Raw genomic sequence first — 18,938 nt, forward strand, 5'->3', positions numbered from 1 at the left:
TATAACGAAGAACATTAAAAGAAAAAGACAACACTCATATACCCTCACTATGCTCACTGGCCTCCATAATACCCACAAATTTATACCCCAAATAATCCCAAAAATCACTTAGATTTTAAAAATGAATGTTAGTCTCAAAAACAATGAATAAAAAAGGAGAGTATTTCCTAACCAATTCATGGTAATGAACTTTGACCATCTTTGCAGAAGCACCGCTAATATTCCAACACAAAATATTAAAATCGTTAATCATGACAAACAAAAAAAGAAAAAGGAGCTATAGACTCGCCAGCCGCTACTGCCCTATACCACGCTTGTCCCACCATCCACCACAACTGTTGTGCTTTGTGTAGGAGCAATAAGAGAGAGAACCCGCGACCCATGATTCTTCTGTCACTCCATATCGCCGATTGGAGAATTGTTGAGAGAATTAGGCCTTAATCTCTTGTAGCCACTCTTGAACGAGGGAATCTTCTTAATGATTACCCCAGTTCTCCCTATTCATAACAGCGCTCTTTTTGGATGAAGAAGGATCATAAGTGACTATAGCACTATTCCTTGCATTGATCCGAGGAGATGAGCCCAAGAAGGATAGACATGTTGTTGGCCTACTACTAAATTTGGAGAGCACCGAAGACTTATTTTCTTGGGGCTTAGAAATCTTATTAGTTTAGACTTTCTGTTTTGACACTTGGCCTAATTTATTCTTCCCTTTCTTAACCACTTGGGTCCATCCATCTTTATTATTATTAAAAATTCCTCCAATGTGACCATCATGCATTGTAACCACCGCATGATCAGCGTCGTCATTAACCACTACTAATGTCTCGTGATTTTTGCCAAATCTGAATTCAAAAGTTTTGAAATTTGCACCTCTAGTTGTTTCTCCAGTTGGCTTATTATTTGCCCCCGCATTGGTGCATTTACCTCCACCCTCAACCGGAGTACTTGAATTCACAGAATTGATAATCTTCTTACACTTTCTCGTTACATAACTATAGCAATTACACTTGTTGCAAACAAGATGCAAGGATTCATACTCAATATCATATTCAAAATCATCAACACAAATATTCCCGATAACTGGGAGCCCAAGATTAATCTGGACACAAGCTCTGGCAAACTTTCCTCTCTTAGAAAATTTTGTGCTAAATCAACCTTAACCGGTGTTCCCAAGGCCGCTGCAATATGCATCATAGTCTCTTTGAGATAGTACCATATACTAAGTCCCAAGTACCTAATCTATACCATAGTAGAGCCAACAGGTTTCTCACATGGTCTAAACAAAGGCGTCAAAGACTTGACCGCAACATAGTTGCCTACGATCATCCACAGTCCTCCTAAAAGCACCATCTCCTTATCCTCTATAAGAACAAACTTAACCAAAAAAAAAAAATCAAAGGCTGCATAAAAATTCTCGTAACCGCCTTTAAGCTTCCAAACACCCTTGAGCTTATGGACTAAAGCTGTATAACTAAAGTGCTTACCAAGGACCTTAATCACTACAGCATCCTTGTAGGATTTCAAAAGTGTGGCCCTAGCTTCTGCCATGAAAGCTACTTTTGGAGGTGTTGAATCACCTTTCTTTCCAGTCATCACTGCTATCTTCTTACCTTTCAGAGAATCTGTCATAACAAACGCCTTTGAACCTGAAGACCTTATCACCTTATCTCTAAAGAAAATACTAGAACCCGTCCCTTAATTGAGTAAAGTACTATTTTAGTCTCCAACGATTGTGACAAATTTTGATTTGGTCCCTAATGTTTCAAACATTCTATTTCTATCCTAAAAAGTTTTAAAAGGATTCAATGTTATCCTACTTTTAAATTTAAGATAGATAGTTAATGGAATTAGTGATATGAATATTAACAACGTTATTGTTAACTTATAACCAAAACCTTCTAATAACACTTCTTCTTCTCAATCTTCTTATAAATAAACCCTAAATCTTATCAATTAATCATCAGCGCTTCAAAATCAAAGGAAAAGCTTTTATATCGGTGATCGTTAGTGGATAGATTTTACTTACGTACTGAAATCGAATATCATTGACTTTTCAATATGCTAATTGTTCATGTTAAATTTAATAATGGAACAATATTAAACTCGTTTAAATTTTTTTTAGACTGAAATACGACGTTTAAAATTTTTTGGGATTGAAATAGGACGACTAAAATATTAAAGATCAAATTAAGATTTAGTCCAAATATTAGAAACTAAAATAATACTTTAGCCTACTTAATTTAGCTATTGCAAATAGAAAAACTGCTATTTCTACTTATAAAGATTTATTACGCGGACAAATTTATCCATGAAAAAATAAAACTCATCTTATACCCAATTACCCATGAAAGATGAATTCTAGTTGACAAAATTAACCAAACCCTAAAAATCTATTCAAATTCCTAAATTACCCTATCAACCTAACTTAACCTTATCTCATTTTCAATTTCTAACCCTTCACCAACATCACTCCAATTTTCAACCACCACCACCAACACCACTCTTCTCAATAATCAAAGCCAATAATGTCATCTATCAAATTTCACAACCCCAACATCATCAACAAGAATATTCTTAAGAATCAAGGATGCTAGAAAATCCCCAATCATCGTCTCTTCTGCCTACAGACAATACTATTCCACCGCCTACTCTATTTTCAAGCTTCTCACTTTCTCTGGTCCCTCTCAGCACGTTGTCACCATGGCCGCATCACCTTCTCCAGATTGGACATCACTGGCAGCGTTGTCGAAGAGAAAAACGAAGAACAACAAAATGTCAAAAGAAAAATGGTAGATTTGGTGACCTGCTGTCATTGCCTCCGCTGAAGATGCCAAAACGAGATGTGGTTTCATCGATGTTGAAGGCAAATGGAATGGCCTGGGACTATTTTTTATGGTAAATAACATGTTTGGCCTTCTTTGGGTGGTTGTGAAGATGATGATGTCATCAATCAAGAAAAAGAACCAGTTGAAGAAACTAAAAAATTTTAATTTAGAAAGAATAATGTTGTTATAATGGAGAAAAGGTTAACTAAGGAATTTGGATCTTCTAAATTTTAAATTTTCACTTTAGAGGGTAAAGTGTGATCTGTCACCCTTGAATGATTTTTCTTTCATATTTTCTCTTGGTCCCACCTATGAAATAAATGGTGAGAGATCACACTTTACCTTCTAAAGTGAAATTCAATATTTAGAGGATCCAAATCCAAACCTAAGACCCCTCTTAGAATGTTAAAGGAAATGGTGGTGTTTAGAGGTGGCAATGGGTAAGGTAGGATATGATTTGAACCCAACCCAAACTTTAACCACGAGTTTAATTTGTTACTAAGATTCAACTCTACCCTAACCATACACGCAGTCAACCCGTGGATATTCGACCCTATCCGCGGGTTTTCACAATATTATTTTATAATGTAATGAGCATGCAAATTAAAAATTCAGTACAAACAACAGTCTATAAATAACATAACCATCAAATGTACAATTCTATATAAAAGTCATTGTTTAAATTAATAACACAAACACAAATAAAATATTTTAATATAATGTTGTATCTATATATCACTAAAATAGAATTGATATTTATATAAAAAAAAGTGCTAAACTATCAATTGATGATCTTGGCACAATGGTTATGATCCTTTGCACTAAGTGAGAGGTCCTTGGTTCAACACTTATCTATAACATATTTTTATACTCAACCCGCACCAAACCCGCTAGGGTGCTGAAATTCTATGATGAGAATTAACAATGAATTTCAATGACGAGTTAAAATTCATCTTAAACCGATACGATTTTAAATGTTCTTCTTTCTTTGGCAATTAGGCCATAACATCAAGGAACTATTTTCAACCACAAATCATGAAGCCACTAGAAAGATTATCTAGAAGAAAAATAAAGAACTGAAATATCTAGTTGATCTTGAACCGAATCGGTTTTTTCTCTTTTAACCAAAATAGTTTTCTCTATCTAGTAAACCATGATTAACCCACTTAACCATGATTAAAATTATACTCTCTCTCCCTTATCTCACTGCTGGCTGAACCTCATCCATGATTTAACTAAAGAGTAATGACTCATTAGTTGTATAATTAATGAAGGAAGCATGCAATCAAACAGGTGTTCACTTCCTTACATTGATGTCACCAAACCAGCCCCTTAATCCACTACTCATTGCCTTTAAATAGCCTTATTTGAGTTCAATTTATGAGCCTTTAGTAAGAGAGGAAGAAAGAGCAACGAAACGCAATTAGAAAGTGTGAGGAAGTGAGTGACGAAAAAGAGAGCAAAGCGAGGAAGAGAAGGGAGTTCTTCTAATCTTTATCATCCCGTGTGATTCCTCTCAAGCTTTCAGCCACCAACTTCTATGGAGATTATCAAGTCAGGCTAGGAGAACAAGGAAAAGTGAAAAAAGGGCTGGCCAAAGCTTGGAGTAAAGAGAGAGCTTAAACTAAGTTGGTGATCAAAGAGTGAACTCCAACGAGGTAAGGGATAGGATAGATAGAATATTATGTTTGCAACTATGTATGCTTGTGATGATTGATTGTTTATTATGTGTTTGATTCTGTTATGATATGATACAGAAAAGTGAATATTCAATTATGTATGTGAACTTGTAAAACAATGGCATATTGAATTTTTGTGAAACCTTGGTATGTCATGAATGTCCCATAAAAATTTTAGAACTAATTGATGAGTAGATTGGGAGAAATGAATTTTTGAAAATTGTTGGTGAGTGCTTGTGTCTCGCCACGCCGTGCCTCCGACCTTTCCCCGCCTATCTTTCGTGGTTGTTGCTGCTTGAACTGTTGCTCATCGTCCACCTTCTGCCTCTGCAACAACAGGTGAGTATTTAATTTCTTTTCCAAGTTGATTCATTGATGTTATTGTTGTGAATTTTATTGTTGATTGGTTTATGAGCTGATTAGAAATAAATATGTCAGTGGTTGAATTGAAATGTTAAATTGATTTTTGAATATGAATATGCAAGGGTTATGCTAATTATAAATATGGTTTAAGTGTTGAGTATGCAGAAATTTTGTTATTGTTAAATTGGTTTGGTTGATTATGAATTTTGTTGATTGTTGTTGTAATGATGCTGGTTTGTTTTACTATTCGTTACTTAATTGATTGAATATTTTTTCTTTTATGAGAATTTAAGATGGCTTCATCAGATTCATTAGAAACACCATCATTGTTCTGAAAAACCAGACCGAATTGGTCGGTCGGATCAATCCAACCGTGAACCGGCAATATTAATGATTCGGTCAGATATGTAAAACCATTGATTAAAAACCGGTAAAAACCGTTGAACCGGCCGGTCGGACCGAACCGAGACCCGGCCGGTTTACACAACGGAAGCTCCTTTGCTTCTTGCTCCCTTTCTCCCTTTCTTTCTTTCATTCAGAAGGAAATCACAGAAACTCAGCCAAAAAACCCTAGCACTGTAAGCCTACACCACCGCCGCAAGGAGTGGCATACTGCCGCCGTCGGTCGCACTCAAAGTTCGCCGTCCGTCCGTCTATCTAGCTTCCCTCGTGCTCCAACTCTTCAACCCCTGTTCGCTGTCACCGATCGCAGCTGCTTCCTCGCTTCCGCCGCCGTTTGTTTGCCGTCGTCTTCGTTCGCGTTCTTCGGCGTTCACCGTTCGCGTTCACTCGCCGTTCACCGTTCGAGTTCGCATTCGCGTTCGTCTGGAAGCCACGTTGCTCTGCTTCAAACTCTGCGACCAACCCGCGCGCTCCACCTAGCCGTAGAACTGCTCTCTTTTGTTGCCCTCGTGAGTTCCCTAAACCCGACACCAGACAATACACTCACACAACACCAATACCCTGCTTCAAACTCTGCAACTTCTGATTTCTATTACAATAAGTAGCTATTTGATTTGGTAGTGTTTGGATTTTTGTCATAGACTGAATTAAAGTATACAATAGTTATGTTCTCTTCTCTATCACATTGATATTAAGCTTTGAATTCTCTTATTTCGTTTTAATTTTACCGCACTCAACATGTTTGATGAAATGCTTTAACTATATTTCTGGTTGGTTTTATAATTTCTAGACTTTAGAAACTTAGTAAGTTGATTGCATGTGAAATTAGAATAATTGGATCTTAGTAATTATGAAATTTTAGCTGCAAAAATAGCATCTTTGCAGAAAATATATTAGCATGATGATTCCACTTGCATTAGTGTTCTTCTGGTAAATTTTAACTGTTATTGTGAACTTGTTAATTTGCTAATTGTTCTTGTGTTGTTGTTCTGTTATTTTTTATTTTTTTTTTGTTTTTGTTGTGATTTTTTGTTCTTGAACTTGTTAAGTTGATGATTTGCTAAATTGTTGGGCTGTTGTTGTTTTAATTTGCTAAATTGTTAGGTTGCTCCGATTTAATTTGTTGGATTTTCTATTTAGGTCTTGTCCTTGTTTATTTGCTAAATTGTTGTTGTGTATTTTTGTTGTCTTTGAGGTTATTGCTGGATATTGGTGATCATTGATTTATTATATGCTTCATGTTTTCAACTTTTCATTGTTCTCTTCTTCTGAAGGAAAAAAATTATGTTTTCATTGTTTTGTTGATTGTTTGTTTTGTTTTAGAAATCGATATTTTGTGATCAATGCTCAAACTCTGAATGCTGTTCTGCTGGTTTTGCTGTGTTTGTTTTGTTTCAGAAATCAATTTTTTGTAATCAATGCTCAAACTTTGAATGTTGTTCTGCTGTTTTTGTTTTGTTTCAGAAATCAATTTTTTGTGATCATTGCTCATACTATGAATGTTGTTGTTCTGTTTTGTTTTAAGGCTGTGTTTGGAAGAGATGATTGATTTCTGAGTGTTGTTTTTGTTTTAAGGCTGTATGTTATGTTCAATTTTCATTTTGTAGGAAATTCTGAGGTATATAAGAATTAAGAAGGAAGACTATTTCAACGGTATTACTCTGTTGATTCTGGTCTGCTACAAGCTTGAACATGGAATTGAAGAGAGAAACCCTTTATTATTTCATCATTGGCCTATTTTTGGCATTGCATATCATTGAGTTTGTTTATTCATAGAACTAGTTGTTTCTGATTCCCGTTTGAAGTAAAAAAATGCAGTGGAAGAGTGTTTAGAACTAGTTGCTTTATTCATTGAATTTTTATAGAATCAGGTGTTTATTATAAAACGGTTTTTTTCGGTTAAACCACAGTTGAACCGGTTGAATCAATAAACTAATAAACTAGTAATTAGTGCGGTTCAATGACCGGTCCGGTTTTCAGAACCTTGTGACCGGTTCGATTACCGAGTCGGTTTTGACAACTATGGCATAGACTTTCCCAATTTCCCTTGAGGACGCCATCTTCCTCGACCACTATACCTTCTTCTCACATGCACATGCACATGCACAGTCACAGCCCCTCCACTTCATTCTGCCATCGAGCTTCGCCTCTGCTTCTCAAGATAACATATAATATCTCATTCTCATACATCAATATGCCACATGAAGCCTTGGTTTTCCCAACAAATTTTCATTCACACATTTTCTAAGGACCAACCCCTTAACATTTTCAAGCTCAACCGCATTCTTGCAGAATTCACACGCTCAAACCAATACACAGAATCATTCAAACTCTTCACCAAAATTCACTCATCACAATCCCTCAGACCAGACAATTACACACTCTCCACAGCAATAACTACCTCAGCAAACTCTCAAAATCTCACCTTCGGCAACCAACTTCACACCCATGCCATCCAAACAGGCCTTAAGTCCCATTCCCATGTTTCAAATTCCTTGCTTTCTCTGTATTCCAAGGTCCATGATCTTCATTCTGTTATGTGTGTCTTTGAAGAAATCCAATTTCCAGATGTGTATTCATGGACTACACTGTTATCTGCATGTACTAGGCTTGACCATGTTGATTATGCTCTTCAAGTGTTTGATCAAATGCCCAATAGGAACAATGTGGCAACTTGGAATGCCATCATTACTGGGTGCACAGATGATAATGGGCACGAAGATTTTGCTATCAGCTTGTTCAAAGATATGCACAGGATTGGTATTAGGCCTGATGGTTACACCTTTGCGAGCATGTTGAGTTTATGCAAAAGTGTGGAGCTTTTGGATTATGGTAGACATGTGCATTCGGAAGTTGTCAAGAGTGGTTTCTTGGCTAGGACTTCTGTCATCAATTCTCTAATCACCATGTATTTTAACTGTGAACGCGTTGCGGATGCCTATGAGGTGTTTGAGGAAGCAGGAGCTGCTTTGCGTGATCATATTACTTATAATTCAATGATTGACGGTCTTGTAAACATGGAGAGAAATGAAGATGCATTCTCAACGTTCAAGGACATGCTACAGGCTTGTCTTCGTCCGACTGAGCTTACATTTGTGAGTGTCATGAGCTCTTCTTTGCCTTTTGGATTTGGATGTCAAGCACAAGCATTAGCTATCAAAATGGGTTTTATTGATTTTACAGCTGTGAATAATGCAACAATGACCATGTATTCCGGCTTCAGGAATTTAAATGAAGTTGAGAATATTTTTGAGAGTATGAATGAAAGGGATCTTGTTTCATGGAACATAATGATTTCAAGCTATGCTCAAGACGACATTAGCAAAGCAGCAATCATGACCTATTTGAAAATGAGGAGAGCTACAACTGAACCAGATGAATTTACTTACGGAAGTGTGCTAGCTGCTTCAGACACTTCGCACACTGTGGAGATGATCCATTCCCTCTTGTTGAAAAATGGGCTTATGAAAGTTGAAGTTTTGAATGCACTTATTTCAGCATATAGCAGACATGGAAACATAAAATGTGCCTTTCTAATTTTCTCTGATCTTCCCTACAAAAATTTGATATCTTGGAACAGCATCATATCTGGATTAGCAATAAATGGATACCTTTTGCAAGGGTTCGAGCAGTTCTCGGCATTACTTGACACATATCTCAAGCCAAATGCGTATACCCTTAGTCTTGCTTTGAGCATTTGTTCTAGCATTTCAGCCATGACTCATGGGAAACAGATCCACTGTTACATACTACGCCATGGATTTTCTTCAGAAGTTTCTTTAGGCAATGCTTTGGTGACATTGTATGCCAAATGTGGATCCTTAGGCATGTCTTTGGGAGTTTTCAATGCAATGATTGAAAGAGATACGATCTCTTGGAATGCTCTCATATCTGCTTATGGGCAACACGGGCTAGGCGAAGAAGCTGTGGGCTGTTTTGAGTCAATGCAAACCTCACCCGGGATCAAACCGGATCATGCTACCTTCACTGCAGTTCTTTCAGCTTGCAGCCATGCAGGTTTGGTTGAAGAAGGTACCCATATTTTTTATAAGATGGTGAAAATTTATGGGTTTTTGCCAAGCGTGGATCATTTTTCTTGCATAGTTGATCTGTTGGGTCGCAGCGGATACCTTGATGAGGCAGAAAGAGTGATTGAAGGTGGTTACTTTGGAGCGCATTCCGATTTATGCTGGTCTTTGTTCAGTGCATGTGCCGCACATGGTAATCTAAGACTGGGAAGAAGAATTGCTAAACTTCTCCTGGAAAGAGATCATAACAATCCATCAGTCAGCGTGCTTTTGTCAAATATCTATGCCGCTGCAGGGCAGTGGGAAGAAGCAGCTCGTCTGAGGGATGTGATGAGAGCATTTGGGAACACAAAGCAACCTGGTTGCAGTTGGATCAGAGCCTAAGTAGTTAATCTTAGGTCTCGTAATTCATATGTATAGAAGCATGAACATGATGAAGAGTTCTTATACAGAGTTCAATTTTGAATAGACTTAAAGCGCAGAGAATGAACACAACATATTCAAGCAAAAAAAAAAACTTCAACTTGTTTAAGATAGAAGTCAATATAACAGAATTCCATTAGGAGTCAAATTAATGAGTGCAATGCAATGAAATGAACGTGTGTGTGGGTCACTAGCATTGCTAACACTTCTTGTTTGTTAACAATTTGATAAGATTATACCACTAAGATTAATCGTCAAATTTATGAGGATATATGCCATTATCTTAAATGCATGAAATTTTCAATGAAACAAAACTTCAGTAGATAAATAAGTTAACCATGGATTAGGAAGGTAGATGACTGTTACATTTACTCTGTTGAATAGTTGGAGCTTAAGAAAAATAAGTCAATTACTTCATTTCAATGGCAGATTAAGGGTGGAAAAGAAAATGCATTGTCTTAACTGAGCATTGCAATTGGCAACAAGCACAATGAATTTTTCTTTGCAAATTTGTGATTATTAATTGGTGTCTGATTGCGAAAAGATTTCTGATTTCTGATTTGATTTGGAAAATTTTTTTTGAAAAAAAAAAAACCTTGTTCCTTTGATTTAACCAAACCAAAAAACAAAAGCCAACACAATTTGAATAAGAAGTGCAATTTTTCCTTCCTTTTGTTTTTGATTGAATCAGAACTTTGCATCAAATATAACAAAACCATATCATATGTATAATTTTTTCTTAAGAATTTTTCTTTGCCAATGCAAATTTGGCACCCCCTAGAAAGGGTATTTTTGCTGCTGATGAGTCAACTGTCTATCCAGCATCAATGTTGAGAAAGTTGAAACTAACTGGCGGGCTCTCAAGGAGCTCCTCTTCACCACTCCTGGAGCTCTTTAGTATCTTGGTGAAGTTATCCTCTTTGAGAAAACCATGTCTTGGTAGCTTACTATGTGTTAAAATAGTTTGATTCATTGTGATTCTATGAACATTGCATCAATGGCTTTCAACATTCAATATTCTACAAGTTGAAATAATTGTTTTTTTTACAGATATAAATGCGTTCTATATTTCAAAAACTTGGTTAAGTGATTTTTTTTGGTGGGGTTATTCTCCATTTCAGCTGATTGTGCTGTCTTACTTGAACATTCATTGCTATCATGCAAGGGTTTTTTTAATCGTTTTTTCCCTTGGTTTTTTTGACAATGTGTTGTGTTTCAAAGCTTCAGTTACTTGGGTAAGTAATTTTCGGTGGGTTGTTTTGCATTGAATCTACATCTTCTGTCCTATTTGATCATGCACTGTTTTCATGTACACACTTTTTTTTCTTTCAAAAAAATGTTTTTGGTTGAGGTAATATATTCTGTCACTACAAATATTGAGCAAGAGTTTGTGTGTCTTATTATTTATACTAGAGGATAGGAAATGGGGTATTGAGGATACAACTATACAAGTCAAGTGTTTTGTTGAGGGTTTTGAGCTTTTTTGTTATGTAAAACTGTATTGAGACTCAGAATTCTGGTTTCTAAGACGCTCGTTGAGTTTTATTTTTCCTACTGAATGTGTGTTTTCATGCAGATTTCTCATTTTCTCCGGTCAATAACTGTTCTCCAAAATATTATTGTTCTTAGAAAGGTTAAGTTTAACGGTGCACTCTATGGTGTCTATAAATTACACATACTTCAACTTTATTAAAAAGTAGGCTACGTAATAAATACATCTCTCAAAACTCATATTTAGACAAAAAAGATCTATAGACAGCATAGAAATGCCCAAATTTAAATTAAATGTTATTGCTATCACAATTTTTTAGATGCCTTTGCAATGGATTAGTTCTTAAGTTTTTGGTACATGATTTAGTATGACTATGACCTTATGTATGGTGACTAATAAAAGATTCCTTAAATATTTAGACTACAAATTGAATGCATTTAGAAGGTATCCTATGTAATTTACTAATTTGGAATAGAATATCACTGCAAGTAACTACCAAGAAACAATTACTCACTTTGTCTTTGACGGATGATTGGTACATCGGAACTGTTTATTGTTCATGTTCAATCTAACCTTAGTAACCTAAGAGTTTGTCTGTGGTTACTTTTCTTGTGACTAATGAAATCAATTTCTTCATCTATGAGGATTGTCAGATTTGGTACTGAAGGGGACGTGTGCTTCACTGGAACATCACTGTTCCAAGTACGGTTCTTAAGTTTTTTTGTTTTTCCCCTAACAACAAAAACAATAAATGACACAAGAAATGTTGATTTTATTTTTTGTGGACGCTAGTGGGCCTGTCGGTGGTGCCATTCCAGTAAAGCTCACACAGGCCACGGCTATGCCTAATTGCTTACGATAGATGAGTAAAAGGACACAATATGAAATTATACTATCTATGCAATTGAGATTTTATTTGAAGTGGCAGATTATGATATTTCTTAATAGAATTTAGATTTCTTAAAATGAAAAAAATTAGTAAAATAATAAAGTAAAAGATTAATATTAATTTTATCATTTCTATCAAATATATATCTACTATCTTAATTTAAGAGTGATTAATTCCTCATTTTATCAATTTATTAGCTTTCTCACTTTAAAGAATTTTAATCCTTCTTAATATGTTGCACCTAGCTTGAGACTAGGTTTAGCTTAGGATATGTATGGTGTGAGAGTTGTGTGGTATATGTGAGTTTGAATCTATGTCAAAAAAAATATATATATATATATCAAATTATCATATTAATATTAATATTTTATTTATTCAAATGTATATTACTACTTAACTAATTATACAAAAAAGATATTTTTTAATAATTTCACAAAAAATCTTTTAATTTATCTTATACTTTTTATTTAATTATTAAAAGACTAAATTAATTTTTAAAATTCATTTTGATTAATTATATTATAAATCCAAAATTTAATTCTAAAATGACTAAAATAACTTTTTGGTTAGTTCTTTGCTAAAATACCCATTAAACATTAAATTTGAAATGACTAAAAATCTCCTTTAAGGATTAATTTTATAAATACTAGAATAACCCTTTTGGATTAACTTTCCTTGTATTATAAATAAATTAGAATTTTTTTAAAAGAATAATATAACCTTTTTAGAATTCAAGTTATTAAATTGTATAAGAAATTAGAATTTGATTATAAAAAGACTAAAATAATCCTTTTGTTGATTTTAAAAAGATAAAAATAGTTTTTTAGGATTAATTATAAAAAGACTAAAATACCTCCTATTAAGATTAGTTATAAAAGACTAAAATATTCTTTTAAAACTAATGCTGTTTAAATGAATTAGAAAATTAGAAATTTGAATTTCACTTTGAAAGACTAAAATTTAACCCGCTTCGGATTAGTTTTAAAGACTAAAATGTCTTTTTAAAATTAAGGTTATTTAATTGAATTATAAAGCAAAAAATTAAATTTCATTAGAAAGCAAAAAATTAAATTTCATTTTAAAAGACTAAAATATCAGTTTTTGAAGATTGAGGTTTTTAATTTCTTAGAAATTTGAAAATTATATTTATTTGAAAATGACTAAATTATATCATTTAGAATTAATTTGAAAATAAAACACTATAATGTACTTTTAATATTAAGGTTATTCAATTAAATTAGAAAAAAAAATTGAATTTCTTTTTTAAAAGACTAAATTGCCTTTATAGTTAATTTTGAAAAGACTAAAACTCAATTTCTAACTCATAAAATAATTAAACAAAATTAATTTTAAAGATTATTTTAATCTATTAAAAATTAACTTAAAAACTATTTTTATATTTAAATAAAATATTTAAAATATTTTTTTGTGAAAAATTAAAAGAAATTTGCTTTTTTTTGTAAAATTTTTCAAATGGTTATTTTAGTCATTTCATAATTAATAACAAGACATTTTTAGTATAAATTATAATATATTTAAAAATAAGTAAAAAAAAAAAATAGCTGCCATACTTGCTGGTGGCTGGTCAGCTGGTGGGCCTTGGCATTTCCAGTAACGCTATGCTAATTGGCCTTCATCCCCAATATGTGTAGCATAGTTATTTAAAATAATAAAATTAGTGTATAAAATGCTAACAGAACTTTATGCATTGTTAGACAATTTAGCAATATTGAATTAAATATCTTAAAATATTTAAGATGTATTCTACATATGAAACCAAGTTCAGGAGTTAATTGCATTTCCTTTTAAGATGTACGTAAATATTAAAAAATCAGTCACAAAATTAGCATAAATAATTAAATATATCATTTAATTTATTTTTAATATATATTTTATATTTTAATACATTAAAATATATTCTATGTAAAATGATTGATTTCTTATATATACATTATCTTTTTTCCCCCAGATTTTCAATGTTCTATATCTTTTAGCTTCTTAACTAAAAGCTTACCTTTAAACCAACAGAACAAAAAATAGAATAAATAAATGAATGAATCAAACAGCCGAATCTGCCTAAACTTTTCTTTACTAAAAATACACTCTTGGGTCTTGGCTAGGCAGGCATATTCTCCAATGGTGGTCACCACGGGCAATCAAAATTAAATTCCAAAAAGTTGGAAACCCTGAAATTCTGAATCTAACTTATAAACATGAGTTTACAACTCCACATATAGTACAAGCTAGTAGCAGATTAGGCATATTCTGCTATATATAACATATGCACATACAGATTATATTCAAATAAAGCTACAAAGTCAACCCTTACATACTTGCCTCCTTAACTAAGGCCAAAAACGCAATGGAGGCAAAATATGCTCTATGCAATGATACATATCCTACTATGCAGTTAAACTTTAAGGTAATATCCATATCCCCATGTATTAACAAGGAATGCTAGTAACACCACCAAAGTGGCTGAGATTGCAATAACCGAATACCACTTGGCTAGATTTGAGGAAGACTTCGATGGGTAACACACCTTTCTACGCAATAGAGAGTCTTTCGACTCTGAGTCCGAGAAGGATTCCTCCTTTGAGACCTCTAGAGTATAAGCGTTTGGTATCCTGGATTCATCCACATCATCAGTGATATCATTGATGCACTCGCTGGGAACTTGGTCTTCGGAAGCTTTACTGGCCTGCAAAAGAAGAACCAGCAAAAATCTTAATGAATATGCAGCAACATCTAAGAGTATATACACAAGTAAATCAAACAGACTTCTTACCCCCGCGGCAGCTGGTTTTGGACTATGGTCTTCTGATGTCCAACCGGATTCTTTTTCTGCCTCATAAGAAACTTCAGAATCAGAAGAGCATGTGGAAAGATTGGAGGAAGCTGATGATGTGCTCTGCTGGACTGTGTTGAAGTCTTCAAATTCCTTATTTTCAACTGGTGATGTCTCCTGTTCCTCCACATCACTAGTAACAGTAACACTCTCACCAGCTGCAAGGTCTTTGGAAGTTTCCATCTCCTGCAAAAGAACCAACAAAATCTTACGCCACACGCAGTGACATCTCTCAAGTTGGATACACAGGTTGTTATTCAAAAAGACTGCTTACCCTGGCAGTGGTTAGTTGTGAATTTCGATCTTTTGATTCGTAACTCGAATCTTTTGCCGCCTCATTGGACGTGTGTTGAGGTGCAAGAGCTCGTGCCAACCGTATTCTCCTAGGTGCAGTACCTTGTGGTTGCATATTGGAGTTTGCATTTGGCCCTTCATAACCTGGTGGCCGAGACCTTATCCTAATTCCAGTGTTGTCACTATTAGCCATAGCCATATTGAAGTTTGTCGGTTGCTCATAATTGTTGGTTGCAAGGTAACCTTGGAGCATATTAACATCAGATGAAAAAGCCATCTGGGAATGGTCCTGAAATAATCCCATGTTGTTGCTGATCGCATTGTCATAAGAGGTGTTGGGATTGAATTCTCTAGTTTTCAACAAAGGGAGCTTTCCCTCGGTTGCATCCCCTGGATAATCTGCACCCCCTACTTGTAGGGGCTGCGGTAAATAACAGCAGCTAAAATTATATAGCGACATAAGCAAACCATGCCAAAGAAAATCAAATATAATATCACATATAATTTGCGTCAATTTAGAGGGAAATAAAAAAATTAATTAACAAAAGGCTTAAGCACCAGCATGTGCTTCCAAGTTCAAAGGTAACATGTTGGTTGGGTGGCAAAACCTCAACTGACCAAAAGATAAACAGGGTTAACACTGTCACTCACCCTGGCATGGACCATATCCACATTTGAGTTTCCCCATGATTCATTGTGCTGAACATCAAACCAAGCAGAGTTTGGCGTTTGGCCACTGGAATTGTCACCGGAGATCTCATCCCAATTAATAACAGAGTCAAAGAAGTCAGAAATACTGATCTCATTTGTTCCACACTGATGTTGCAACCCAAAATGTCCATTGGCTTCATTGTTTGATTGATGAAAAAGTTCTTCTGGAATATGCTTGTGAAGTGGGGAGAATAATTTATCGTCAAATAGCTCACTCGGGTCATAAAATATGTCCATGTTCACCTGTAAGTCCTCCTAAAGTTACATTAGTCAACAAATTATGGTTAATAACTGAACATACACAAAGTCTGCAAATCAACTAAATGGGGTGCAAAAAATTAGTTTGCTCATCAAACCTCCTTAGATGGATCTCCTGCTGCGATTTGATTTTGTGCATCATAAGCATCACATCCATCGCTTTGGCAACCGACCGGGGTTATAACATTGGAAATTGCTTCTTCAGGGGTCAAAGGGATAACTGCTAGTTTCTTGTCATCTTCTGTAGCCTGTGAAGAAGAAACCGATTTAACAGCTGGATCTGATTGTATTTCTTCTGGAGAGTAATTGGCAGTTAAATTAGTTGAAGTAGTTCGCTCCATTTCTTCACCGTTTGAACCTTCAAGACTCTCATCTTGTTTCTTAAATAATCGACAAAGGACATATGGATTCTGGTAAACGTCAAATCAACCAAATTGAAAAGTTAGCAATATATCTTATCTTCATGAGTTCATATAACATCTGAGCTAGTCATAATTTGCAGTAGCTTAATGCTAATTCCTACATACACCTGTAGGCTGTGAACAATTGCAGGTTGCACCTTAGAAATTGAACTAGAGAAATAAAAGATCACCAAGAAAATTTAGAACCACAATAATCAGGTGCAGAATTATTATGAGAAGCTATTACAAGAACTCAAGAAGTAACAAGCTAGCAACCACCAAGTAAGTGAAGAAACAAATAAATGATGAAATAATAATTGAATATATTTTCCTTTATTAAATCAACACAAATATGAAAAATGATCATTTTTATGAACCAAATTGGAAGAAGCACAAACTTAACACAATATTCATCAAATATGGCAATCATATAATTTAAGACCCACACATTTCATACACTTGAATTTAGTGGAGAAGTCATATTGATTTGAGTTAATGACAATTCAATGTCTGCCATCCCTATAATAATAAAGACGGATCAAAAGCTATACACAGAACAATAGAAACCAAAGATAAGACTATACCTGTCCAGGATTGGTACCATCAAGCTCCTGCAGGGTAGGCCTGTACTCATGCATCACCCAATTGGTCCTCTTCCCTTTGGGAGCACGGCCAGTGTAGAATACAAGAGTCTTCTTCATTCCAATCACGGTCGAGCCGGACTTAATCTTCCGATCCTTGCCAGTCGCCTTCCAATATCCATGACTTGTTGCTCGGTTCAGCCGGTGTCCATTTGGATACTTCCTGTCCTGTGGACAGAAGAAGAACCACTCCGGATCCTTGTTCCGTACCACTGACAAATCTAGAAACACAAATCCCACAGTCCACACCCCCACCAAAAGGAACAAACAATGAGCAAATAGCATGGCCATCCAAATTAACTCTTGCAATTTCACTCAAATTATTCTAACATAGTTCTATAATTTCATTGAAGAGCATAATTAGAAAATTCAGCTTGTCATATTTTAAGATGAATCACATAATTAGAATTATGAAGTCAAACTAAGTCAGTTAAACAATTGCAACAGCATAAACCAAGAAAACTTTAAAATCTCCTTTCCACTGCAAAATCAAAGAATTAAACTACAATAGAAACCTGAAAAAACAGAGAATTGAGAATTGTACCAGGCAAATCCCAAGGTTCCCATTTGCAAACATCGATTTCTCGAATGACCCAAACCTCATCGCCATTTCCGTTGATCTTCTGCCGCAAGTAAAAGTCAACGAGCTCCTCGTCTGTCGGTCGGAAACGGAACCCCAACGGCAGCGAGTTCAGCGACAAAACCGGAGCAGCGTCCACCACCAGCGGCTGCTGATGAAACACCTCCACCGCACCCATAACAAAACCACCGTTTGTGTCAAAACGACGGTGTCTCTATTTTATGTATATATAAAACGGCACCGTTCGTGACAACCAAAGGAAGAAAAAAAGTAACAAGAAAAAAATTTCACGATGATCTTTTGATTGGTTTCTACTAAGTGAAGCTGAACTGGAATCAGAGAGGATTCTGAGAATTTTAGTTTTTTTTTTTTCTAGAAGACAGTGATCGAAAGAGAAAATATATATATAAAAAATAAAGAAAAATATCAGAGATGAGAGAAGGGTTGGTGCAGTATTTGTACTATTTGGATTTTCGTTTGAGGAAGAACTGAGAAGTGAGAAGTGAAGCGCGTTAAAATAAAAATTCCTCGTTTTATTTACCCAAAAAAAATCCTCGTTTATACTATTGTGTGCTGCTTTGGACCTTGGTTTTGGAAATAATTGCCACAATGCCATTAGCGCGCAGCTGAAAGCCGAAACAGGAAGGTGACGTGTCCGACGCGTGTTAAGGATTTCAGTTTTTTTTTTTTTTTTTAAACGCGGATGGGGCACTCGGTAATGAATTTCTTACCAAGTATTACGCCACTTTTTTAATTTTGACATGGAGGTAGGATTGCTGTATAGCGATGTTATTTGGGCCTTTGGGGTGTTGGAAGATTTATCGAACTGTGATGATTGTATTAAAATAATTAAATTATGGTTAATCAGAAAATATATAAAGCTATAGTTTTACTAGGATTATTTGAAAAGGTCTGATTTCACTTAAAGTAGAGCTATTTATTTGGTTTGTTCTCACTAACAAGATCAGTATGAAGAAAAGACTGAGTCAGTTTGGAGTTATTCACTAAGAAGATGCTTTGTGTGTTTTATGTAACAATGGTATTGAATGTGGCCACCATTTGTTTTTTGGCTATACTTTTTCTTGGCAGGTTTGGTGTGCT

General features: G+C 34.9%; 2 protein-coding genes across 6 annotated transcripts; one reads left to right on the top strand and one right to left on the bottom strand.

Annotated features, from left to right (window-relative positions):
- Nucleotides 1-4,053: 4,053 nt before the first annotated feature.
- Nucleotides 4,054-9,871, top strand: LOC130941756 (pentatricopeptide repeat-containing protein At3g49740). 4 transcript variants are annotated; one of them, XM_057870334.1, is made up of 3 exons: nt 4,054-4,486; nt 4,703-4,846; nt 6,880-9,871. In XM_057870334.1, exon 3 carries the CDS (start codon nt 7,474-7,476, stop codon nt 9,682-9,684), a length of 2,211 nt encoding a protein of 736 aa, XP_057726317.1. In that variant the 5' UTR covers nt 4,054-4,486; nt 4,703-4,846; nt 6,880-7,473; the 3' UTR covers nt 9,685-9,871. The 4 variants fall into 4 exon arrangements, with proteins under 4 accessions (XP_057726317.1, XP_057726316.1, XP_057726318.1 ...); XM_057870333.1 differs by having other exon boundaries at nt 4,054-4,846; XM_057870335.1 differs by lacking the exon at nt 4,703-4,846.
- Nucleotides 9,872-14,158: 4,287 nt separating this feature from the next.
- Nucleotides 14,159-18,329, bottom strand: LOC130940866 (protein NTM1-like 9). Of its 2 annotated transcripts, none has more exons than XM_057869138.1 (7): nt 17,802-18,329; nt 17,201-17,478; nt 16,314-16,625; nt 15,898-16,200; nt 15,227-15,667; nt 14,893-15,138; nt 14,159-14,805 (listed from the first exon to the last, which is right to left on the bottom strand). In XM_057869138.1, exons 1-7 carry the CDS (start codon nt 18,013-18,015, stop codon nt 14,515-14,517), a joined length of 2,085 nt encoding a protein of 694 aa, XP_057725121.1. In that variant the 5' UTR covers nt 18,016-18,329; the 3' UTR covers nt 14,159-14,514. The 2 variants fall into 2 exon arrangements, with proteins under 2 accessions (XP_057725121.1, XP_057725120.1); XM_057869137.1 differs by having other exon boundaries at nt 15,898-16,212; nt 17,802-18,327.
- Between the last annotated feature and the right edge of the window lie 609 nt (nt 18,330-18,938).

This window comes from Arachis stenosperma, chromosome 7 (assembly GCF_014773155.1).
Source record: "Arachis stenosperma cultivar V10309 chromosome 7, arast.V10309.gnm1.PFL2, whole genome shotgun sequence".
NCBI lineage: Eukaryota > Viridiplantae > Streptophyta > Magnoliopsida > Fabales > Fabaceae > Arachis > Arachis stenosperma.

Coding starts and splice junctions, on each gene's coding strand:
- LOC130941756 (XM_057870333.1), top strand. CDS start 7,474: ATGAAGCCTTGGTTTTCCCAACAAATTTTCATTCACACATTTTCTAAG.
- LOC130940866 (XM_057869137.1), bottom strand. CDS start 18,015: ATGGGTGCGGTGGAGGTGTTTCATCAGCAGCCGCTGGTGGTGGACGCT. Junction 17,479..17,801: donor GGAACCTTGGGATTTGCCTG/GTACAATTCTCA, acceptor TTGTGTTTCTAG/ATTTGTCAGTGGTACGGAAC. Junction 14,806..14,892: donor CAAAACCAGCTGCCGCGGGG/GTAAGAAGTCTG, acceptor CTTCTTTTGCAG/GCCAGTAAAGCTTCCGAAGA.